This window comes from Alosa pseudoharengus, unplaced genomic scaffold, assembly GCF_046254945.1.
Source record: "Alosa pseudoharengus isolate Yale_2024_CS ecotype anadromous, Long Island Sound unplaced genomic scaffold, YU_APseudo_1.1 YU_APseudo_1.1_scf_13, whole genome shotgun sequence".
NCBI classification, from domain to species: domain Eukaryota; kingdom Metazoa; phylum Chordata; class Actinopteri; order Clupeiformes; family Clupeidae; genus Alosa; species Alosa pseudoharengus.
The window spans coordinates 16384923-16402595 of record NW_027468598.1 but is presented as its reverse complement, the minus strand read 5'-3'; the positions used below and the strand labels follow the sequence as shown (position 1 = coordinate 16402595).

Sequence of the window (17673 nt, the reverse complement as noted above, 5' to 3'; positions counted from 1 at the left end):
ACACATAGTCACACAGACACAGGGACACCAGCCACTCAACACTGCAACCACTGACCATAGACTACATACTTTGCTTGTGCGTGTGAATTACCAGGTGTGATTACAATGTGATTTATACAATCTGTCAGCTGTCTGTCTGGTGATTTGTTTAATGTTGTTTAATGTTGGTGTTTATTAGCTGTCTAATTGGGCCCTGTCAGGGGACTACAAATGTAAATTAGCATAAGCTAACTGTGGTACAATACATAAAATGGCAACACTTATCTTTAAATTTTACATGGTCCTTTACAAATGGAAATAATATAAAATAAGCATGTCCACCTGATCCTGCCCAACACAGCACAGGTCACAAAGCCACATGAACAGTGTTGCACACTGCATTTAGGTTTCAGCAACTCAAGAACACTTTGGACAAAAAAATATTTTACTTGCTTTACCCAGTGCATGGACACACACACACACACACACACACACACACACACACACACATGTAGAAAGAAACCTACTCCTGCAACCTACTACCTGTAGAACAATTACAATATAGACCTTCAGTGACATTCTAAGCACTTTGAGAACAATAGAAATAGTGTATGCTACAGAATGCACGTCTTGTAACTGTGGAGACCAAAGATTCTAGAACGGAGCTCCGTTATATGCCAATTATGAATCAGAGCCGGTAGGGCTCTGCTATGAATTAAATTCTAATTCTATGATGCCACCCATTCAACATTTAAACTGTAAGTTCTTAATTCTATGACAGTAGCCTGGGCTCCTGTTTGCAGTCATGTAGCCTATATGTTCCAGATGTGTTTACTATTTGTTGTATTGCCAACAATGAAACATAGTCGAATATCAAGCTCAAAATCACCAGGGACACAAGCTAAGTACAAATTTATTCGATCTACTGTACACAGGTCAACCAAACACATACACTTAAAAGGTCACATATACAAGCATACAGCAAGGATAAAAAACCAAAGCATCCCATAGAATTACATTAGAGAACTACATGCTCCCATAGAATTTAGAAGCCAGCGATATGAATCATGGATATTTGATACCTGTTGGATCTGGTTTTCCGAGGCTGGATATGGTTATCCAAGCCTGGATCTGGTTTTCCGAGGCTGGATTTGTGTTTTCCGAGGCTGGATCTGGTTTCCCGCGGCTGACCGTGTCCCTCTGTCTCTGTTAGGTTGAGGAGATGACTGAGAGCCATGAGGCAACACTGCAGGAGATGGAGGAGACCCACAACGCCACCTTGGCCACGCTGCAGGATGAGCACGCCAGGACCATCCGCAGTGAGTCTGCCTCCTCTGGGCCGATCTAAGCCTTAGGGGAACAGATTAAATGCTTCAGATAGCAGCTGTGTACATCCAGTCAACATATGCCATGGAGGCTGCAGAGATTGGAGATGGCGTAGACTTGATAACAAAAATGACATCCAGTGACATACTCTCCTATTACTCTACTGTATTTTAAAATACAGTTGGTTGTAATGATACATTGCTGAAATAAAAGTATATGCCATAAGGTTCATTTATAATTGTAGAGGACAACAACACACATGGTTCGAATTACGGGGGGTATTGCTGGGGTCCGTACCCCCTAGATGAGACTTGGACCCTCACAAAAGGGATAAAAATAATAGTTTGGGGGGTACTGAAAATGTTATCCAATAATGCATGTAATTAAATGCAGTATTACCATCACATACCAGCAATTCAGGATATAATCTAATGAAATATGATTTTCAAACCCTCACCCCCATTGGGCTATAAACATTTCTCTGGTACGTTCAGACTGTGTTATTTGCTATGATATAATACTGATGAATTAAAACAAATGTACAGTGTAGGCTGCAAACGCCTGATATGGGTTAACCAGAGGTGGCCAACTGACCATACATTTGTCTAATATTTCACTGCCTTTGTAACATAGTGATAGCCAACCTTAGAAAAACATTGAGTAGCAAGATCGCTATGGTTTAACCGGAGGTCTCCCTTCCACTCAGCGGCCACGACCATCGATCGCTGCTGCTTAGCTTAAAAATCAGGCCTACTGTACAATCACACGCCATAGGAGGAGTTCCATAGATATACTGACACGGGGAGAGGTTTAATGAGGCGATTTATCATTTTGTGCAATTTCATTCTTAATGTCTTAACACAAGGGAATCTGCACTATTATTCAGGGAATTTCGCATTTAGGTGGTTCTCAACCTTTTTTAAGCAAATGCCCATATTTGCAACTTTACCTGCAGTTTGTTTGAAACGCCATGTGAACATATAATAATCAATTGGGCCTGAAATGTCTTTCCTCGTTGCCATTATTAGAGATAAGCCTTTCTTAAAAACGTATTGCTGCACAAACGTTTTGTGATATAACACCAGGCGCAAAATGCACTAGGCTACATTATATGAAATGCCTAGGCTAAACAACGTGAAGATATTTTTTTCATTTTCATTTTTTTATTTGCTTGATCTTTGGTAGGCTTAGGCTATCCAAGAAAAACGAATTAAATGAACCAAAGGCAGGCCTTGTATTAGGCTAGGTGAACTTGGCTATTAAACGGGAGACTTTCTGTGGCCCATCTGTAAACAATTCTGGTTTTTAAATTTAAGTAGTATGTTTGCCATTTCCGTGCTATTGGTGTATGTATTTCCAGGTTTGCATTGCACTGCTATACCAAAAAATATTTTTTGACCGTGGCGTGCAATTTTACGCACGGGGCGCACCTTGAAACAGTGTTTACCCAAATTCAACCCTTCCCATAATGTGTAAGGTATATTGTGCTTGCTAGTATGATTACAGTACTTTCTTTTAACTTGTCGGCCAGCCAGCCACAGTCATATTACCTATATTTCGAAGGAAAGTTGACTGTGAACCACAAGTGTGAAATCATGTGTGTAAGCCTAATGGAGAGTGACGTCACCAGTCGAAATAGCTGTACCCCCCGAAGCTCACGGTATAATTCGAACACTGCACACACACACTACCTCCTCTGAGGGAAAATTTAGTATTTTGTCTCTGTAATGTAAACTGCTGACACCACAATGAGGGTTTGCCTTAATGACGCTCAGAGGATAAATACTGTCATGAATACACAGAAATATTGAGATAAGTGTTAATTCTTGCTTTAGTTCTTGCTAAATCATTGTTTTCATCCCCACAGATCTGAAAATGGCTCATGAGCAGCAGAGGAAGTCTTTAGAACAGGAATTTGAGAAGCTTAGACTGTCCCTGCAGGTAAGAGTCAACAGCTCAACTCGGTAGGTCAGAGTTCAACATAAAAGGGTGGCTTTTTTTACAGTTATTCATTCATAGGGAGAGAAGGGTAAAGGTTTTTCACTCGCCCAGTGAAACAATATAGTTATAAATAAAACAAAAAAGGTAATAGAATAGTATAAGGTAATAGAAAGTAGTATATCATATAATTTACAGTATATGAATGTATACGTTGTGATTAACTCTTGACCATAACCTGTCTTAACCTATGGGAGGTACAGTATTACTCTACATATCCATGAGAGAACTGAAGGTGCCTTGTAATGCTTACTGATTTCAGGCGACTAGGTGAAAATTCATGTAGGAAATGATTTATTCCATGTTAAATTCTAACAAGCTGGCTTGAAACTGATTTCTTTGTGAATGGCCATGGCCTGCATTGACCTGACCTCAAGTCCAAAATGCCTAGATAGTTATGTCACAGACTGCAGTCAACATCTGCTGATGGTTGTCATCAGTCTTAGGCATTATAATCTCACATTTGGTCCTCTCATTTGTTTATAATAAGGCAAAGGGAATATAATTGATTTATTTTGAAAAAGTGTTGTCATACATTTGTTTTTTTTTATTATTCCGGAGGCTACCCTTGTACTTTCTGTCATATTCACACATAGCTTGCATTGCCCTGTACTAACATACTGCATGTTAGCCTAGGTCCTGGGTCACAATTTTGAGTTTCACCTCTGTGTATTGTGAGAACCAGCATAACAAATTCATAATCAGCTGCTTGATAGGTTGATATTATGGAGTATAATACAATAAGACCAGCCAGTGGCATTTACCATTGTGATGCAGTCTGATTTGGCTGATCACTGTTATGTGTTGATTAGTGTTATATCTGTGCCCACTGTTTCATGGGCAGGAAGCTATCAGATTTGCACTTGCACTTGTGAATAGCAGGTGCAATATGATTTCCATGCATGGTGGATTTATTAGTTTTGGTAGGGGTTGGATAGAGTTGGGGGATCTGCCCATATCGGGGAGGAAGCAACCCCCTTATTTCCTACACCCCTGGCTGCAGCTGTTTTGAATATTGTAATAAGGACATTACCTATGTTAGTTTATGGGGTTACTCTCAGAGTCCTTCCAGTGCTCGGAGGTTGAGATGGACCTCTTCCTGGTCTGCTCCACATCCTCAATGGTCTCGGGCAGTCGTACGTTGCGCGTCTCGGGGAGCAGCAGGGCCAGAAGGCCTGCCAACAACGCCACTGCGGAGAAGAGCGCATTGGGCAGCGGCTCCCACACACCCTCGAGGAGGCTGACCAGCGGGGCCAAGGACACGCCTACGCGGGCCACGAACGAGTTGAAGCCCAGGCCATTCTGCCGGATCACTGTCGGGTAGAGCTCCGTGGTGTAAAGATAGATGCTGGTGAATGCCGCCTCGGAAAAGCCCTTCCCCATGACGGCCACTGTCATCCGGACCAGGTTCATGCGGAATGGGACGAAGACATTGACCGCCAAGCAGACTCCCGTGCCAAGCAGGCTACCCACCTGGCTGTACTGACGACCGATTTTGTTCAGGCTGAAGTAGATGCCGATCTTCGCTGGCAGCTCGGTGGCGCCATAGATCAGCTGGGTCAGGTAGATGTTGACGCCGAAGCCTGTGATGTTAAGGCCAATGCCGTAGTAAGTGAAAGCAACTGCGAACCAGGCGCAGCCCGTGAGCATCGTCATCCTCCTCAGCTTGGGCGTTCGCACCAAATCCAGGTAGGTGTACTTCTGATTACCTCTGTCCTCTGACACGATGACCGTGGAGAGCACGTGTGGCTTAATGTCCGTCATGACCTGCTCTCTGTTGTTGGCTCGGGCACACCTGGTCAGGTAGTAGTGAGCCTCGTCCAGCCGTCCGTTGGCGATCAGCCATCGGGCCGACTCCGGCAGCCACCACCAGGTGAGTGTGGCCAACACCAGTTGCGATGTGACCACAATCGTCAGGTACCTCCAGTTGTTGACCAGGTACGCGATGCCTGAGAGCAGTACGGCCCCCGCGGTCCAGTCCAAGCTTATCATCACCGCCGCCAGAGTGCGGTGGTCAATGTCCACCCACTCCACACACAGCACAATGGAAATGATACTGATGCCAGAGATGGCCACGCCTGAGAAGAAGCGTGTAGCGGCAAACATGGCGAAGTTGACGGAGAAGGCACTGGCCACAGCAAAGAAGATGGAAAACAGGTAGGAGAACAGCAGCATGCGTTTGCGGCCGTACCTGTCGCTCAGGGTGCCAAATACGGCGGCACCCACCATCACCCCGACAAAGAAGATAGTCGCGGTCACTTTGGTCATTCCCCTCTGGTCACAAACCAGGTCCCACTCGGTGGCCAGCGTGCTGATGAAGGAACTGTTGTCGAACACCCAGCCACTCTGGCATGGAACCGCAGGGAGGTGGGTTGCATTGGAAAAGTCGCTCAAGAGGTGGAACTGTGGCTCGGAGAAGATCTGACAAGAGGACAGCTCTCCGTCCTCCTGCGGTGGAATGCTCACGGTCAGTCTCTGCTCCCGGGTCAGATTCTCCAGGCCTCCTTCCGCTTCCAGAGCGCTGATGTCACAATGGTGGGATGGTACCGCAGCTATGAAGTTGTTGAGCAGGAAGTGGAAGGGAATGGTTAAACGAGGAATGACCAGCAAGAGGATGACCATCGCCTGGTGTTGCCCGAAACCCCCCAGTTCCACCAGCAAGTTCTCAAACTTCATCTTTCCTTCTGGTAATGTAAAAAGCCCTTCGACCCCCTCTCAGACTCGGTTGTGAAGCGAGTGCCTGCTTGCACTGTGGAACAGTCCTCTGTCCTGGGCAGTTCAAGAGAGCAGAGTGGTTTTCATGAGGCGTCCTGTGGACTTAATATAGCAAAGACTATTCATCCAGGGTGAAATGAGTAACTAAACCATATGGGAAACCATATTCATTCAGTGGCTGTGTAGTTCATTAACACATATTTTTAACACACAACACAGTTTTTCTTGTTTTTCGAACAAGCCTTTCAACCCTAACACACTATTTCTTCAGCACCAACAGTGGAGAGCCTGGATTTTAATATAAAACTCAAGTAAAGTGACTCACTAACATAAAGATAATGAGTCCTACCATTTTTAGGTGTTATAAAGACATTGTGCAGGCTGTAATGGAAGTTTCTGCAATATTCAGTTTATACCCCCCTTTCATCCTCTGTGTGTGTGTGTGTGTGTGTGTGTGTGTGTGTGTGTGCATACATTAGGAAAATCAGATGAATGATTACATTTTGTCCAAAGTGTCTTGACCTGTTTACCTGTGTTGTGTAGGGCAGGATCAGGTTGTAAGAAAAATGTTGCAAAACAAGTGCTTTAATCCAATAACATGCAGTAGCAAGGCATGCAACGATACAGTGACGGTACACAATACCTTGGAAATACCAGTGTCAAAGTGAATGCTTAAACTACAAAATGGCACACAATATATACAAAACATATCATGAGTATCTGGACACCCGCTAAAAGAAAGGGTTGGCTTCACTTTCTTCTTGGTAACTCACTTTGTGTCAATTAGCTAACCGTTTTGCTGGAATTATCAGTGACGGGAATTACAATGTGGATTGTTAATTAACTTATGGCAAATACTGTCTGTGTGATGGTTTCACCCAGACCTCCTCCTGTGGCCCATTCTTATAATTGAAGGCCGCCATTTGGCTTTCCTGTCTCCAGGTGAGATCCTGGCACCAGTGTGGGAACCTTTATTTAATATTATCACCCGGAGAGAAGAAATACTCTTTTCTGATTGGCTGGTGGGGTGGCTATTAATCTGAATAACAGGACACCGTTCCATATCAATGCTTATGAATGGTAACTATAACAACCATAGTAGGACGACGGTTGCAGGCTTCGCAACAATTGAATCAACTGTAAACAAGCTAACTGTCCATGCTATCGCTGTTATAGGGCCAACGAAAGTTGTACAACAAGCTGAACTAATGAGCTTCTTTTTAAACGGAGCCACGTGTTTCCTTTGCTTTACAGTGGCAACCGGGTGATAAGCGGGATAACGGCCTTCGAGGTGTGTCCTGTTATACGGAATTAATGGACTCGGGCGGAGGCAACTCCCCTCTGCTGCGCGTCGGGGAGTTTTTTGCCCCTCACCATCTACATTAATTCCGTATAACAGGACACCTCGGCGGCCGTTATCCCTTACTCAAAACACCATTTGGCAGACAAATGCAATTTCTATCACTCTGACTGACTTTCATGGGCTGGAGCAAAAACTTACAAGGTGGACGACATCAATAAGGCAAAATGAATCTAATGGATTTATTTTCAAAAGGTATTGTCATACATTCATGGCACCTTAGAAAATTGGGTAACACTTTACTTGACAGCATCGACATAAGAGTGACATGACACTGTCATGAACACATGACACTGTCATGACACATGAATCCTAACCCTAACGTTATGACAAAAAACGAATGACACTTAATGACAGAAGCGTTATGTTATAAACGTTTATGACTTGTTTATGACAAATTCATGACAATATCATGTCGCTCTTATGTTGATACTGTCAATTAGGTGTAACCCATAAAACTCCCCCTTTCATTGCCCTGTACTAACATACTGCATGTTAGCCTAGGTGCCTGGTCACAATTTTGAGGTTCACCTCTGTGTAGTGTGAGAACTAGCATACCAACTCATCAGCTGCTTGTAAGGTTGATATTATGGAGTCAGTGCAATAAGACGAGCCAGTGGCTGCAACCTGTGGTGTAGGAAGGTGGTATGAGGCATTGGCAGGACATTAAACCTGGGAAGGGGGTATTATACTATCATAGTCTATGAACTTGTACTTTCCAAGCATTTGGAGATGAGCACCTCCCGACCGTTGCGCTCCTAGACGAACAACGTCTAGCTCTGCCACCGGTACGCTCAGGCCAATCCAAACTTTTCTCATCTGTTGTTCCTCGTTGGTGGAACGCGCTACCAGTTCCTACTAGAGCAGGGATATCCCTCCCCATCTTCAAAAAACTCCTGAAGACCCAGCTCTTTAGAGAATATCTCCTCTCATAGCACTACTTACAACTAAGCTAATTACTAATTCTAGCGCTTACCACCTGACTAGAACTGACATTTGACTGTATAAAAACACCATGCACTTACTTGTTCTTATTGTACTCTACCTTTTAAATTGTTTTCAATTGTTTTAGATTTGTTGGGAGAATTGTTTTAAAAAAGTTTTAAACTGTTTACCATGTTGTAAGTGGCTTTGTAATGTAAAGTCAGCCAAATGTAATGTAATGTAATAAGCAGGACCACAAAAATGCATCATTTACTGTTACAATGTCATTTTGAATTTCTTGCATATCATACAGTACTGTATAGCTTCACATTGTAGCATAGAGCAGATCCATTCACATAAACCTTCCCTATTTTAGTTTGTTGGTATCTCTCACCTTTTCTTCACATGAATAACAGTCAAAACAATGTTTTTAAGGAAAATGGCTGTTAATGTTGTTTACAGGGGACTCCAGTGTCATAGCGATAGGACAGTTTGACTTGGCTGGCGTAAAAGGAGAGTGATGGGACAGTGTGGGGAGAAAACAGTCATTGCTCTGTTCCCACTGTTTCACTATCAGACTTGCTCTTACACTTATGAATGGCAGATGCAATAGAATGTTCATTATAGTTTTATTGGTTTTGGGAGGTGGTTGGGTGGGGTGGGGGATCTGCAGATATCGGGTAGGGGAGGAGTCCCCCATTTTCTTGGCTGCAGCCGTTTTGAATATTGTGATAAGGATATTACCTATGTCAGTTAATGGAGACACTCTCAGAGTCCTTCCAGTGCTCGGAGGTTGAGATGGACCTCTTCCTGGTCTGCTCCACGTCCTCAATGGTCTCGGGCAGTCGTACGTTGCGCGTCTCGGGGAGCAGCAGGGCCAGAAGGCCTGCCAACAACGCCACGGAGCAGAAGAGCACCTGGGGCAGCGGCCCCCACACGCCATCCAGGAGGCTGACCAGCGGAGCCAAGGACACGCCTACGCGGGCCACGAAGGAGCTGAAGCCCAGTCCGTTCTGCCGGAGCACCGTTGGGTAGAGCTCCGTGGTGTAGAGGAAGACACAGGTGAACGACGCCTCAGACAAGCCCTTCCCCAAAACAGCTACCATCGTCCGCAACAGCTTCATGCGGAGCGGGACGAAGAGGTTGACCGCCAGACAGGCTCCCGTGCCAAGCAGGGTTCCCACCTGGCTGTACCGACGGCCGATTTTGTGGAGGCTGAAGTAGATGCCAATTTTGGCTGGCAGCTCAATGGCACCGTAGACGAGCTGGGTCACATAGACGTCAAGGCCGAAGCCTGTGATGTTGAGGCTGATGCCGTAGTAGGTGAAGGCCACCCCGTACCAGGCGCAGCCTGTGAGCATCGCCATCTTCCTCAGCTTGGGCGTTCGCACCAAATCCAGGTAGGTGTACTTCTGATTACCTCTGTCCGCTGACACGATGACCGTGGAGAGCACGTACGGCTTCATGTCCGACTTCATGACCTGCTCTCTGTTGTTGGCTCGGGCACACCTGGTCAGGTAGTAGTGAGCCTCGTCCAGCCGTCCGTTGGCGATCAGCCATCGGGCCGACTCTGGCAGCCACCACCAGGTGAGTGTGGCCAATGCAAGTGGTGAGGTGACCGCAATTGTTAAGTACCTCCAGTCGTTGACCAGGTAGGCGATTCCCGGGAGCAGCACGGTCCCTGTAGACCAGTCCAGACTTATCAACACCCCCACCAGAGTGCGGTGGTTAATGTCCACCCACTCCACACACAGCACAATGGAAATTATACTGATGCCTGTGATGGCCATGCCTGTAAAGAACCTCATAGCGGCAAACATGGCAAAGTTGACGGAGAAGGCACTGGCCACGGCAAAGAAGATGGACAACAGGTAGGAGAACAGCAGCATGCGTTTGCGGCCGTACCTGTCGCTCAGGGTGCCAAATATGGCGGCACCCACCATCACCCCGACAAAGAAGATGGTCGCGGTCACTTTGGTCATTCCCCTCTGGTCACAAACCAGGTCCCACTCGGTGGCCAGCGTGCTGATGAAGGAACTGTTGTCGAACACCCAGCCACTCTGGCATGGAACCGCAGGGAGGTGAGTCGCATTGGAAAAGTCGCTCAAGAGGTGGAACTGTGGCTCGGAGAAGATCTGACAAGAGGACAGCTCTCCGTCCTCCTGCGGTGGAATACTCACGGTCAGTCTCTGCTCCCGGGTCAGATTCTCCAGGCCTCCTTCCGCTTCCAGAGCGCTGATGTCACAATGGTGGGATGGTACCGCAGCTATGAAGTTGTTGAGCAGGAAGTGAAAGGGAAGGGTCAAACGAGGAATGACCAGCAAGAGGATGACCATCGCCTGGTGTCGCCCGAAACCTCCCAGTTCCACCAGCAAGTTCTCAAACTTCATCTTTCCTTCTGGTAATGTAAAAAGCCCTTCGACCCTCTCTCAGACTCGGTTGTGAAGCGAGTGCCTGCTTGCACTGTGGAACAGTCCTCTGTCCTGGGCAGTTCAAGAGAGCAGAGTGGTTTTTATAAGGCGTCCTGTGGACTTAATATAGCAAAGACTATTTATCCAGGGTAAAATGAGTAACTAAACCATGTGGGACCATCTACAGTGGTTGTGTAGTTCATTAACACATACTGTAGTTGAACGTGTCTGCAGTAACTTGACTCCTACCTACTTGCTTTATCCTCTTCTTTTCAGTGCTTATGTACAGTATATATTGACATTCATCTATACAGGACATTTTTAATTTTGTATGGCCATCTAGCCAAACTCTCTTAGTTTATTGCACAGTGTATAAGATCATATCAATTTTATCTAACACTACAACTGCTCAAGTGGAAACGAGTCTGTCAACCCTGGCATACTACAGTATCTCTGCAGCATTAAGAGTGGAGAGCATTTAACATTCAAGTACTGTAATCATTACAGTGACCCACCATGCAAGTCCAACCATTTGTAGGTGTTCTAAAGACACTGTGCAGGCAGTAATTGCAGTTTGATCTGGATTCAGTGCTGACCCCTTTTCATCCTCTCTCTTTCTCTCTCTCTGTGTGTGTGTGTGTGTGTGTGTGTGTGTGTGTGTGTGTGCGCGAGTGTCCGTGCACTGGGTAAAGCAAGTAAAAGATCATATTTTGTCCAAAGTGTTCTTGAGTTGCTGAAACCTAAATGCAGTGTGCAACACGTGGTGTTCATGTGCCTTTGTGACCTGTGCTGTGTTGGGCAGGATCAGGTGGACACACTCACGTTTCAAAACCGCAGCCTGAGGGACCGAGCCAAGCGCTTCGAGGAGGCACTGAGGAGGAGCACAGATGAACAGATAGTGGTAATGTCTTCTGATCCTCTTTACTGAAGTGTGTGTGTGTGTGTTTGTGTATATGTGTGTGTGTGTGTGTGAACCTACTTTTCAGGAAATTGTGACACTCCGCACTGTTGAAAATATAGCAATTGATTATAGAACCACTGTTAACCTAATAAATCTGACTCCACTTACAGTTTTTCTCAGTCGCTTTGGTGCTTTTCTCAGATCAGAATGAAAATTATCATAACTATTAGTTCAACCTCCACAACATTTAGTCATTTGTGCACATCATTGTAGCAATTTCTCCTTCCTCTGAACAAATTGCAAATGCTTTTGAACATGTATCAGTTGCTTTGTCATGTCAGTCAAAATGAACTATACTTATGGATGCTAAATAGTCGTTCCCAATAAAACTAATAGTCTTCATTTCATTGCTTGAGTCATTACATACAAAATTGGTGAACTAGTTATCAAATTCTGTCACAATGCTATAGAATTGCAAAGAGCATATACAGTAAAACTGTGAAACGTACATATTCAGTGTCTTGTACTCACTTACTCCCCTAACTACAGCAATTTGTAACTTTACTGTAGTTTTCAAATGGCTGTACAAGTACTGTATAGTGCTGTCTTGAGCATTTTCAGGTAGTGTCACCGAGTTACAGTTTTTCTCAGTCGCTTTGGTGCTATTCTCACATCACTATTAACATTTGCACAGCAGTTAGTGCATTTCTCAAAACAATTAGTGCAAACTGCAAAACCTAGTGGATGACCTGCAAAAGCACGTCACTTGCTCAAAATGGATAGTCCATTCCTCAAAAGCAGGTATTCATGTCAATGAAACTGTCAGTGTCATCAAAATGAGAAGTCTTGACACCATCGTTTATGAACAAGATAGTCAAATGGCTTTGTCATGTTTTCATTATGACAGTTCTCTCAGTGTTTTCCAATGCAAAAAAAAGGTCAGAACTCGGTGACACTACCTGAACATGCTCAAGACAGCACTATACAGTACTTGTACAGCCATTTGAAAACTACAGTAAAGTTACACATTGCTGTAGTTAGGGGAGTAAGTGAGTACAAGACACTGAATACGTAAATGTTTACTGTATGCTCTTTGCAATTCTACAGCATTGTGATAGAATTTGATAACTAGTTCACCAATTTTGTATGTAATGACTCAAGCAATGAAATGAATACTATTAGTTTTATTGGGAACGACTATTCAGTATCCATAAGTATAGTTCATTTTGACTGACATGACATAAGCAAATGATGTTGAAAAACAGCAGAGAACTGTATGAAAGCAACTGATACATGTCCAAAAGCATTTGCAATTTGTTCAGAGGAAGGAGAAATTGCTACTATGATGTGCACAAATGACTAAATGTTGTGGAGGTTGAACTAATAGTTATGAGAATTTTAATTCTGATCTGAAAAAAGCACCAAAGCGACTGAGAAAAACTGTATGACCTTTTTTTGCATGGGAAAACACTGAGAGCATAAACTGTCGTAATAAAAACATGACAAAGCTATTTGATTATCTTGTTCATAAATGATGGTGTCAAGACTTCTCATTTTGATGACACTGGCAGTTTCATTGAAATAAATACTTGCTTTTGAGGAATGGACTATCCATTTTGAGCAAGTGACGTGCTTTTGCAGGTTATCCACTAGGTTTTGCAGTTTGCACTAATTGTTTTGAGAAATGCACTAACTGCTGTGCAAATAGATAGATAGATAGATAGATAGATAGATAGATAGATAGATAGATACTTTATTGATCCCCAAGGATAGTGTACAAGGCCCTACTCTGCCAATTAATTTGGGTGGTACCAACACACAAGTAATGATCCTACTCTGAAAGTTGGTCAGAGGCTATAGTGCTGACCCGGACTGCTATGCTCATCTGAAAATTAAACAACTTACCAAAGCTACAGAGGGTTCAGGGTGTGGTAAGGGTTTAGCTGTCTAATTCCAGACTACTAGTAAAATCAGTGGTCCACCACAATACAACACAATAGTCAGTTATTCTGTAGCGTGCCACTTCCATTTGATAGGCGCACACTTTCATGAAGCAGAGTAGCTTATCAAAAGTCCACATGATTGAAAGGATTATCATCAGCTCGGGAATTAGGACCCTTACCTGTGTGTTTGAATGGAGAAGTGGAGTAATGGTCAGGTTGTACACTTCACGGTTGCAAAGGTCCTTGGAATCAGTCTAGCATAGAAGTGTTTGTATTTGTTAGCCCAAAGTAGTTTACTGGTGAACATATACTTTCCCCTAACCTCTAATATTCCATAGGATGCTTTGGCACCATACCGACACATTGAGGAGGATCTGAAGAGTCTGAAGGAAGTTCTGGAAATGAAGAATCAGCAGATCCACGAACAGGAGCTGAAGATCTTACAGCTGGAGAAAATGGTACCCTTTAAATGTAGACAGACAGACAAACACTTTGCCATGATTGTCTGAACTGAATGTAAAAGTGAGCTAATATGTATTTTGGGCATTGTCTTGTTCTCACACTGAGAAATAATAAGGTCGCAGCAGGTAGTTTCTAAATATGTAAACTTTATTGGTGCTTACTGACCGTGGTAGGTCCAACTGTGAGTTACCGATCTGACACACCCCAAGGACCCAAGTAGCGTCCCATACTGATAGTAGGGGGTGTCTATTCAGATGCCTGAATGTATACAAATGTTACAGGTATAAGCTACATACTCTCATGGGATCTACCTTTGTGCAGATTTATAGATTATTGGTTAATGATTCCCCTTAGTCTAAGGCCTCTATAGGTCATCATGAAGACATCTTACTATAGTGAGATACAATGCATGATGAATGAGTGGCCCTAAACTGTATGTCTTTAATCACCCTGTCGTCCTGATAAACTAAACAACAGAATAAAGGGTGTCATTTTGGATATGTAGTATGAGGAATTTAATGTTACACTCTGTGTGCCCTTGTTTTTTTGAGCAGGCTCAAAAGAATGTGGTTCTGGAGGAGCGTGTGCAGGTGCTGCAGCAGCAGAACGAGGACCTGAAGGCCAGGATCGAGACCAACATCGCCATGTCCAGGTACAAATATCGCTCAGCTCAACTTATCTGTGATGTTCTCAGAGGAATCTAGACAGAACACTAAAACCAGAAGGCAATGCTGATTTTCTAATAGCTCTTCCTCAGGCTCCCCTATTTGAAAGGCCACCCTTAAATGTACTGGTGTATATGGTCAATATACCAATGTCATCTACTCTTTTAACAAAGCAAAAAGAAATTAGAAGGCAATTTCTATCATTTGTATAGACATACGTAAGGCTTGTAGTGTGGGAATTAAAAGGCTCCACCTGACAACAGTCCATAAGAGTGTGTGGCATTTGGCATATGAATTCAAAAGCTTTACCTTTTGTTACTACTTACTGTCATTAATGAGCTAGGAGGTCCAAACCAGTGTCCTTATAGTGCTTCCTGGTAATATCTGTATTGTTGTGTGTAACAGATTATATTTTGTATGTTGAGAGAAGGCTTAAAAAGACTTTTCATTGCTGTTAACGCTAAAATAGCTTACCAATTTGAAAATAATGTTGACCCTGTTCCTTCACACTTTATCCAGACAATGAAATCTAGAGACCAAACCTTATCCTTCCTCCTAGAATTTAATTTGGACTGTGTGAGAGGTCTTCTGAAGTGTTGTCATTAGGCTACTGTTAAGTCATCTGAAGGGCTTGACCATTTTCTTTTTATTTGCTCCCTCCAGGCAATTGTCCGAGGAGAACGCCAACCTACAGGAGTACGTGGAGAAGGAGAGCAACGAGAAGAAGCGCTTGAGCCGCAACAACGAGGAGCTGCTGTGGCGGCTGCAGACGGGCGAGCTGAGCCCACGCATGTCCCCCTCGGGCTCACCCATCCACCGCGCCGCCTCCGGGTCCACCTCGCCCTCTCGCGTCCAGAACTTCCCCAGATGAACCATCCGCCCCACACACTAGATACCTCCTCGGCCTCCGTTCCTCGCTCTTGCCCGGCCTGTCCACTCAGTCGTCCATCTCCTTCGGATGGGGGGACTCTTCCTCATTGCTTCTTTTCCTCTCACTTTCTCCTCTCTATTTCCAACACATGCCAGGGACATTTTTACAGATAAATATCCAGATTGATATTGAACAACTCAAGCTCTCTCTCTCTTTCTATACTATTCTTTCTTTGTCATTCTATATTTTTCATCCATCTACAGTATTGCACAGATTCACCCGTGGAGCAATCTGGCCTAGGCTCTCTCAAATATACTGGAGGAGGGGGAGAATATGCCCAAACACAATGCCCTCTCTTTGAGCATATTTGGCTACTCTCATAAAGCTGCAGGACTGTCTCTGTCCTGATGAAGAATTGCCCTGTTATCTAGTCCATTGTCCAGTGTTTTTTTTTTAATTACTTCTTAATATGTGAGTAGTTTGGTGGGTCAGAGCCCTGATCGTATCTCTCTTTACCTTCCTCTATGAGGTGTGAGATTTTGGTGAAAAGGTCCTTGGTCACACTCGCTTTGGGTTGGTTTTCAACAGTCCCTTAGCAGTTCTGGTAAACTAGGTTCAAACATCATTGTGCCTGTCCCCAAATCTGCATTTGTGCTTTCGAGCAGAACCGCCAGCTATTTGTTATGGCCTCAGGTTTATGGATGTAAACACACAAGAAATGGAAGCATTTTCTTTCCTTTTTCATAAAGCGCCTTCTGCCATTCGCCTTCCCCACAGGCAAACCGCTCACCAGCAATAGTTATACCAGACCAAGCAGAGTGGTATGCACACAAATTGAGAGCATTACAATGGTAATTTAAGTATCTTGACCTACAAAGAACTATACACCAGTGCAACTCCACACCTTATTTAAAAAGGCTGTGACGCAGGAAAATGCAGTAGTGATATCAAAGTAGACCAGTTGACATGAGCATGTTTTTGACCTCTTACTATCCAAGAATAAGTAGACTGGTATTTCATCAATGTCAGATTTGTATGTTCTAGGTTGCAGTGCTTAAAGGTATGTTTACATCTTGCATATCTCTGTCTAACACAATCACCCATAAAGTGAATGCTTCAGGAACAGTGTACATGTATAACAGAATGTCATGTAAACACTCAGACTGTGAATTGAACAGTGACAGTTCATCCATCTTGATATCCGAAGCCAGTGTGTTTCCTCCAAGTCTGTATATGCCTGTAAGTGTCCTCGGAGTCATACTGTGCTTTCACAGGGACCCATCACCATCAGCCTTGTGCAGAATCATGTTTCCTCATTTTGCTCCTCAACCAGAACAGCAGGAAGAATACTCATGCTTTTACCCTGGAGGGCCACAAGGGTTTACAGAACTCACTCACTTCCTGTTGTGCAACACATTGATCGGTCAGAACCCTATTTCGCTATTACAACTTTCTTACCAAGAATTGTGACTCACTCTGAAAACGACCTTTTATCGCAATGGACAGCATGCACTGTAAAGTCTTCCAGTTGTAACGGACAGCTTGTGGCTTCAAGGACATGGCTGGATGACCACATCTCCAGACAGCACATGGTGTGGTCGAATGGGCTGTGGAAAAAGCATTCAGGTCCCATATCCCCGGTCCTGCCGGATTTAGGATCTGTTTACCTCCAAGTTCAAAGCCCCATTTTGTGGAGCAGAGAATGAGAATTAATTCTGAAACATCGCTGTACTGTGTCTGTTCAGGATCTGTAACCTCAAAGCCATTGCGAGTTTCTCCAAACCATGTGACGTCTCATGCGTATGTGCAGTTGTTGGTGATACATAAGGGGTTCAGGGTGGCTTTGTACTTGTTTGTATTCACTAAATTGTTACACAGTTTCCAAATATCAGTATTTATGTGGACACCTAAAATGTTTTAGACGAGTGATTTCGACTTCTGTGCAAAAAACAACAACATAAAAACTAAAAAATATTCCTTCATGAATGTTTCATTTATGAAAATGTTATAATGTAATATTTTGAATTTGGTGAAATAATATTTTATCCAAGTGTACTTATCATTTCAGTTTTAGTTTTGGAAACATCAGAGGCTTTCTTTTTGCATATCATTCCATCC

General features: G+C 43.9%; 2 protein-coding genes and 1 pseudogene across 2 annotated transcripts in view; 1 reads left to right on the top strand and 2 right to left on the bottom strand.

The window, feature by feature from the left end:
* The window catches only part of mtus2b (microtubule associated tumor suppressor candidate 2b), a 23530-nt gene extending 7786 nt beyond the window's left edge, over positions 1-15744 (top strand). Inside the window, exons 4-9 of the mRNA XM_076281685.1 lie at positions 1193-1298; positions 3173-3246; positions 11516-11614; positions 13896-14015; positions 14571-14671; positions 15348-15744. Coding sequence (XP_076137800.1) covers positions 1193-1298; positions 3173-3246; positions 11516-11614; positions 13896-14015; positions 14571-14671; positions 15348-15555 — 708 coding nt within the window. The 3' untranslated portion in view covers positions 15556-15744. The remainder of the gene's footprint in view (positions 1-1192; positions 1299-3172; positions 3247-11515; positions 11615-13895; positions 14016-14570; positions 14672-15347) is intronic.
* LOC143122211 (solute carrier family 22 member 7 pseudogene) lies at positions 4342-5979 on the bottom strand (annotated as a pseudogene).
* LOC143122209 (solute carrier family 22 member 7-like) lies at positions 9052-10692 on the bottom strand. The gene has a single exon (XM_076283067.1). The coding sequence runs from the start codon at positions 10690-10692 to the stop codon at positions 9052-9054; it is 1641 nt and encodes a 546-aa protein (XP_076139182.1).
* Positions 15745-17673: the final 1929 nt, after the last annotated feature.

What these genes read in the sequence shown, in the direction of transcription:
- LOC143122209 (XM_076283067.1), bottom strand. Translation starts at nt 10,692, where the DNA reads ATGAAGTTTGAGAACTTGCTGGTGGAACTGGGAGGTTTCGGGCGACAC.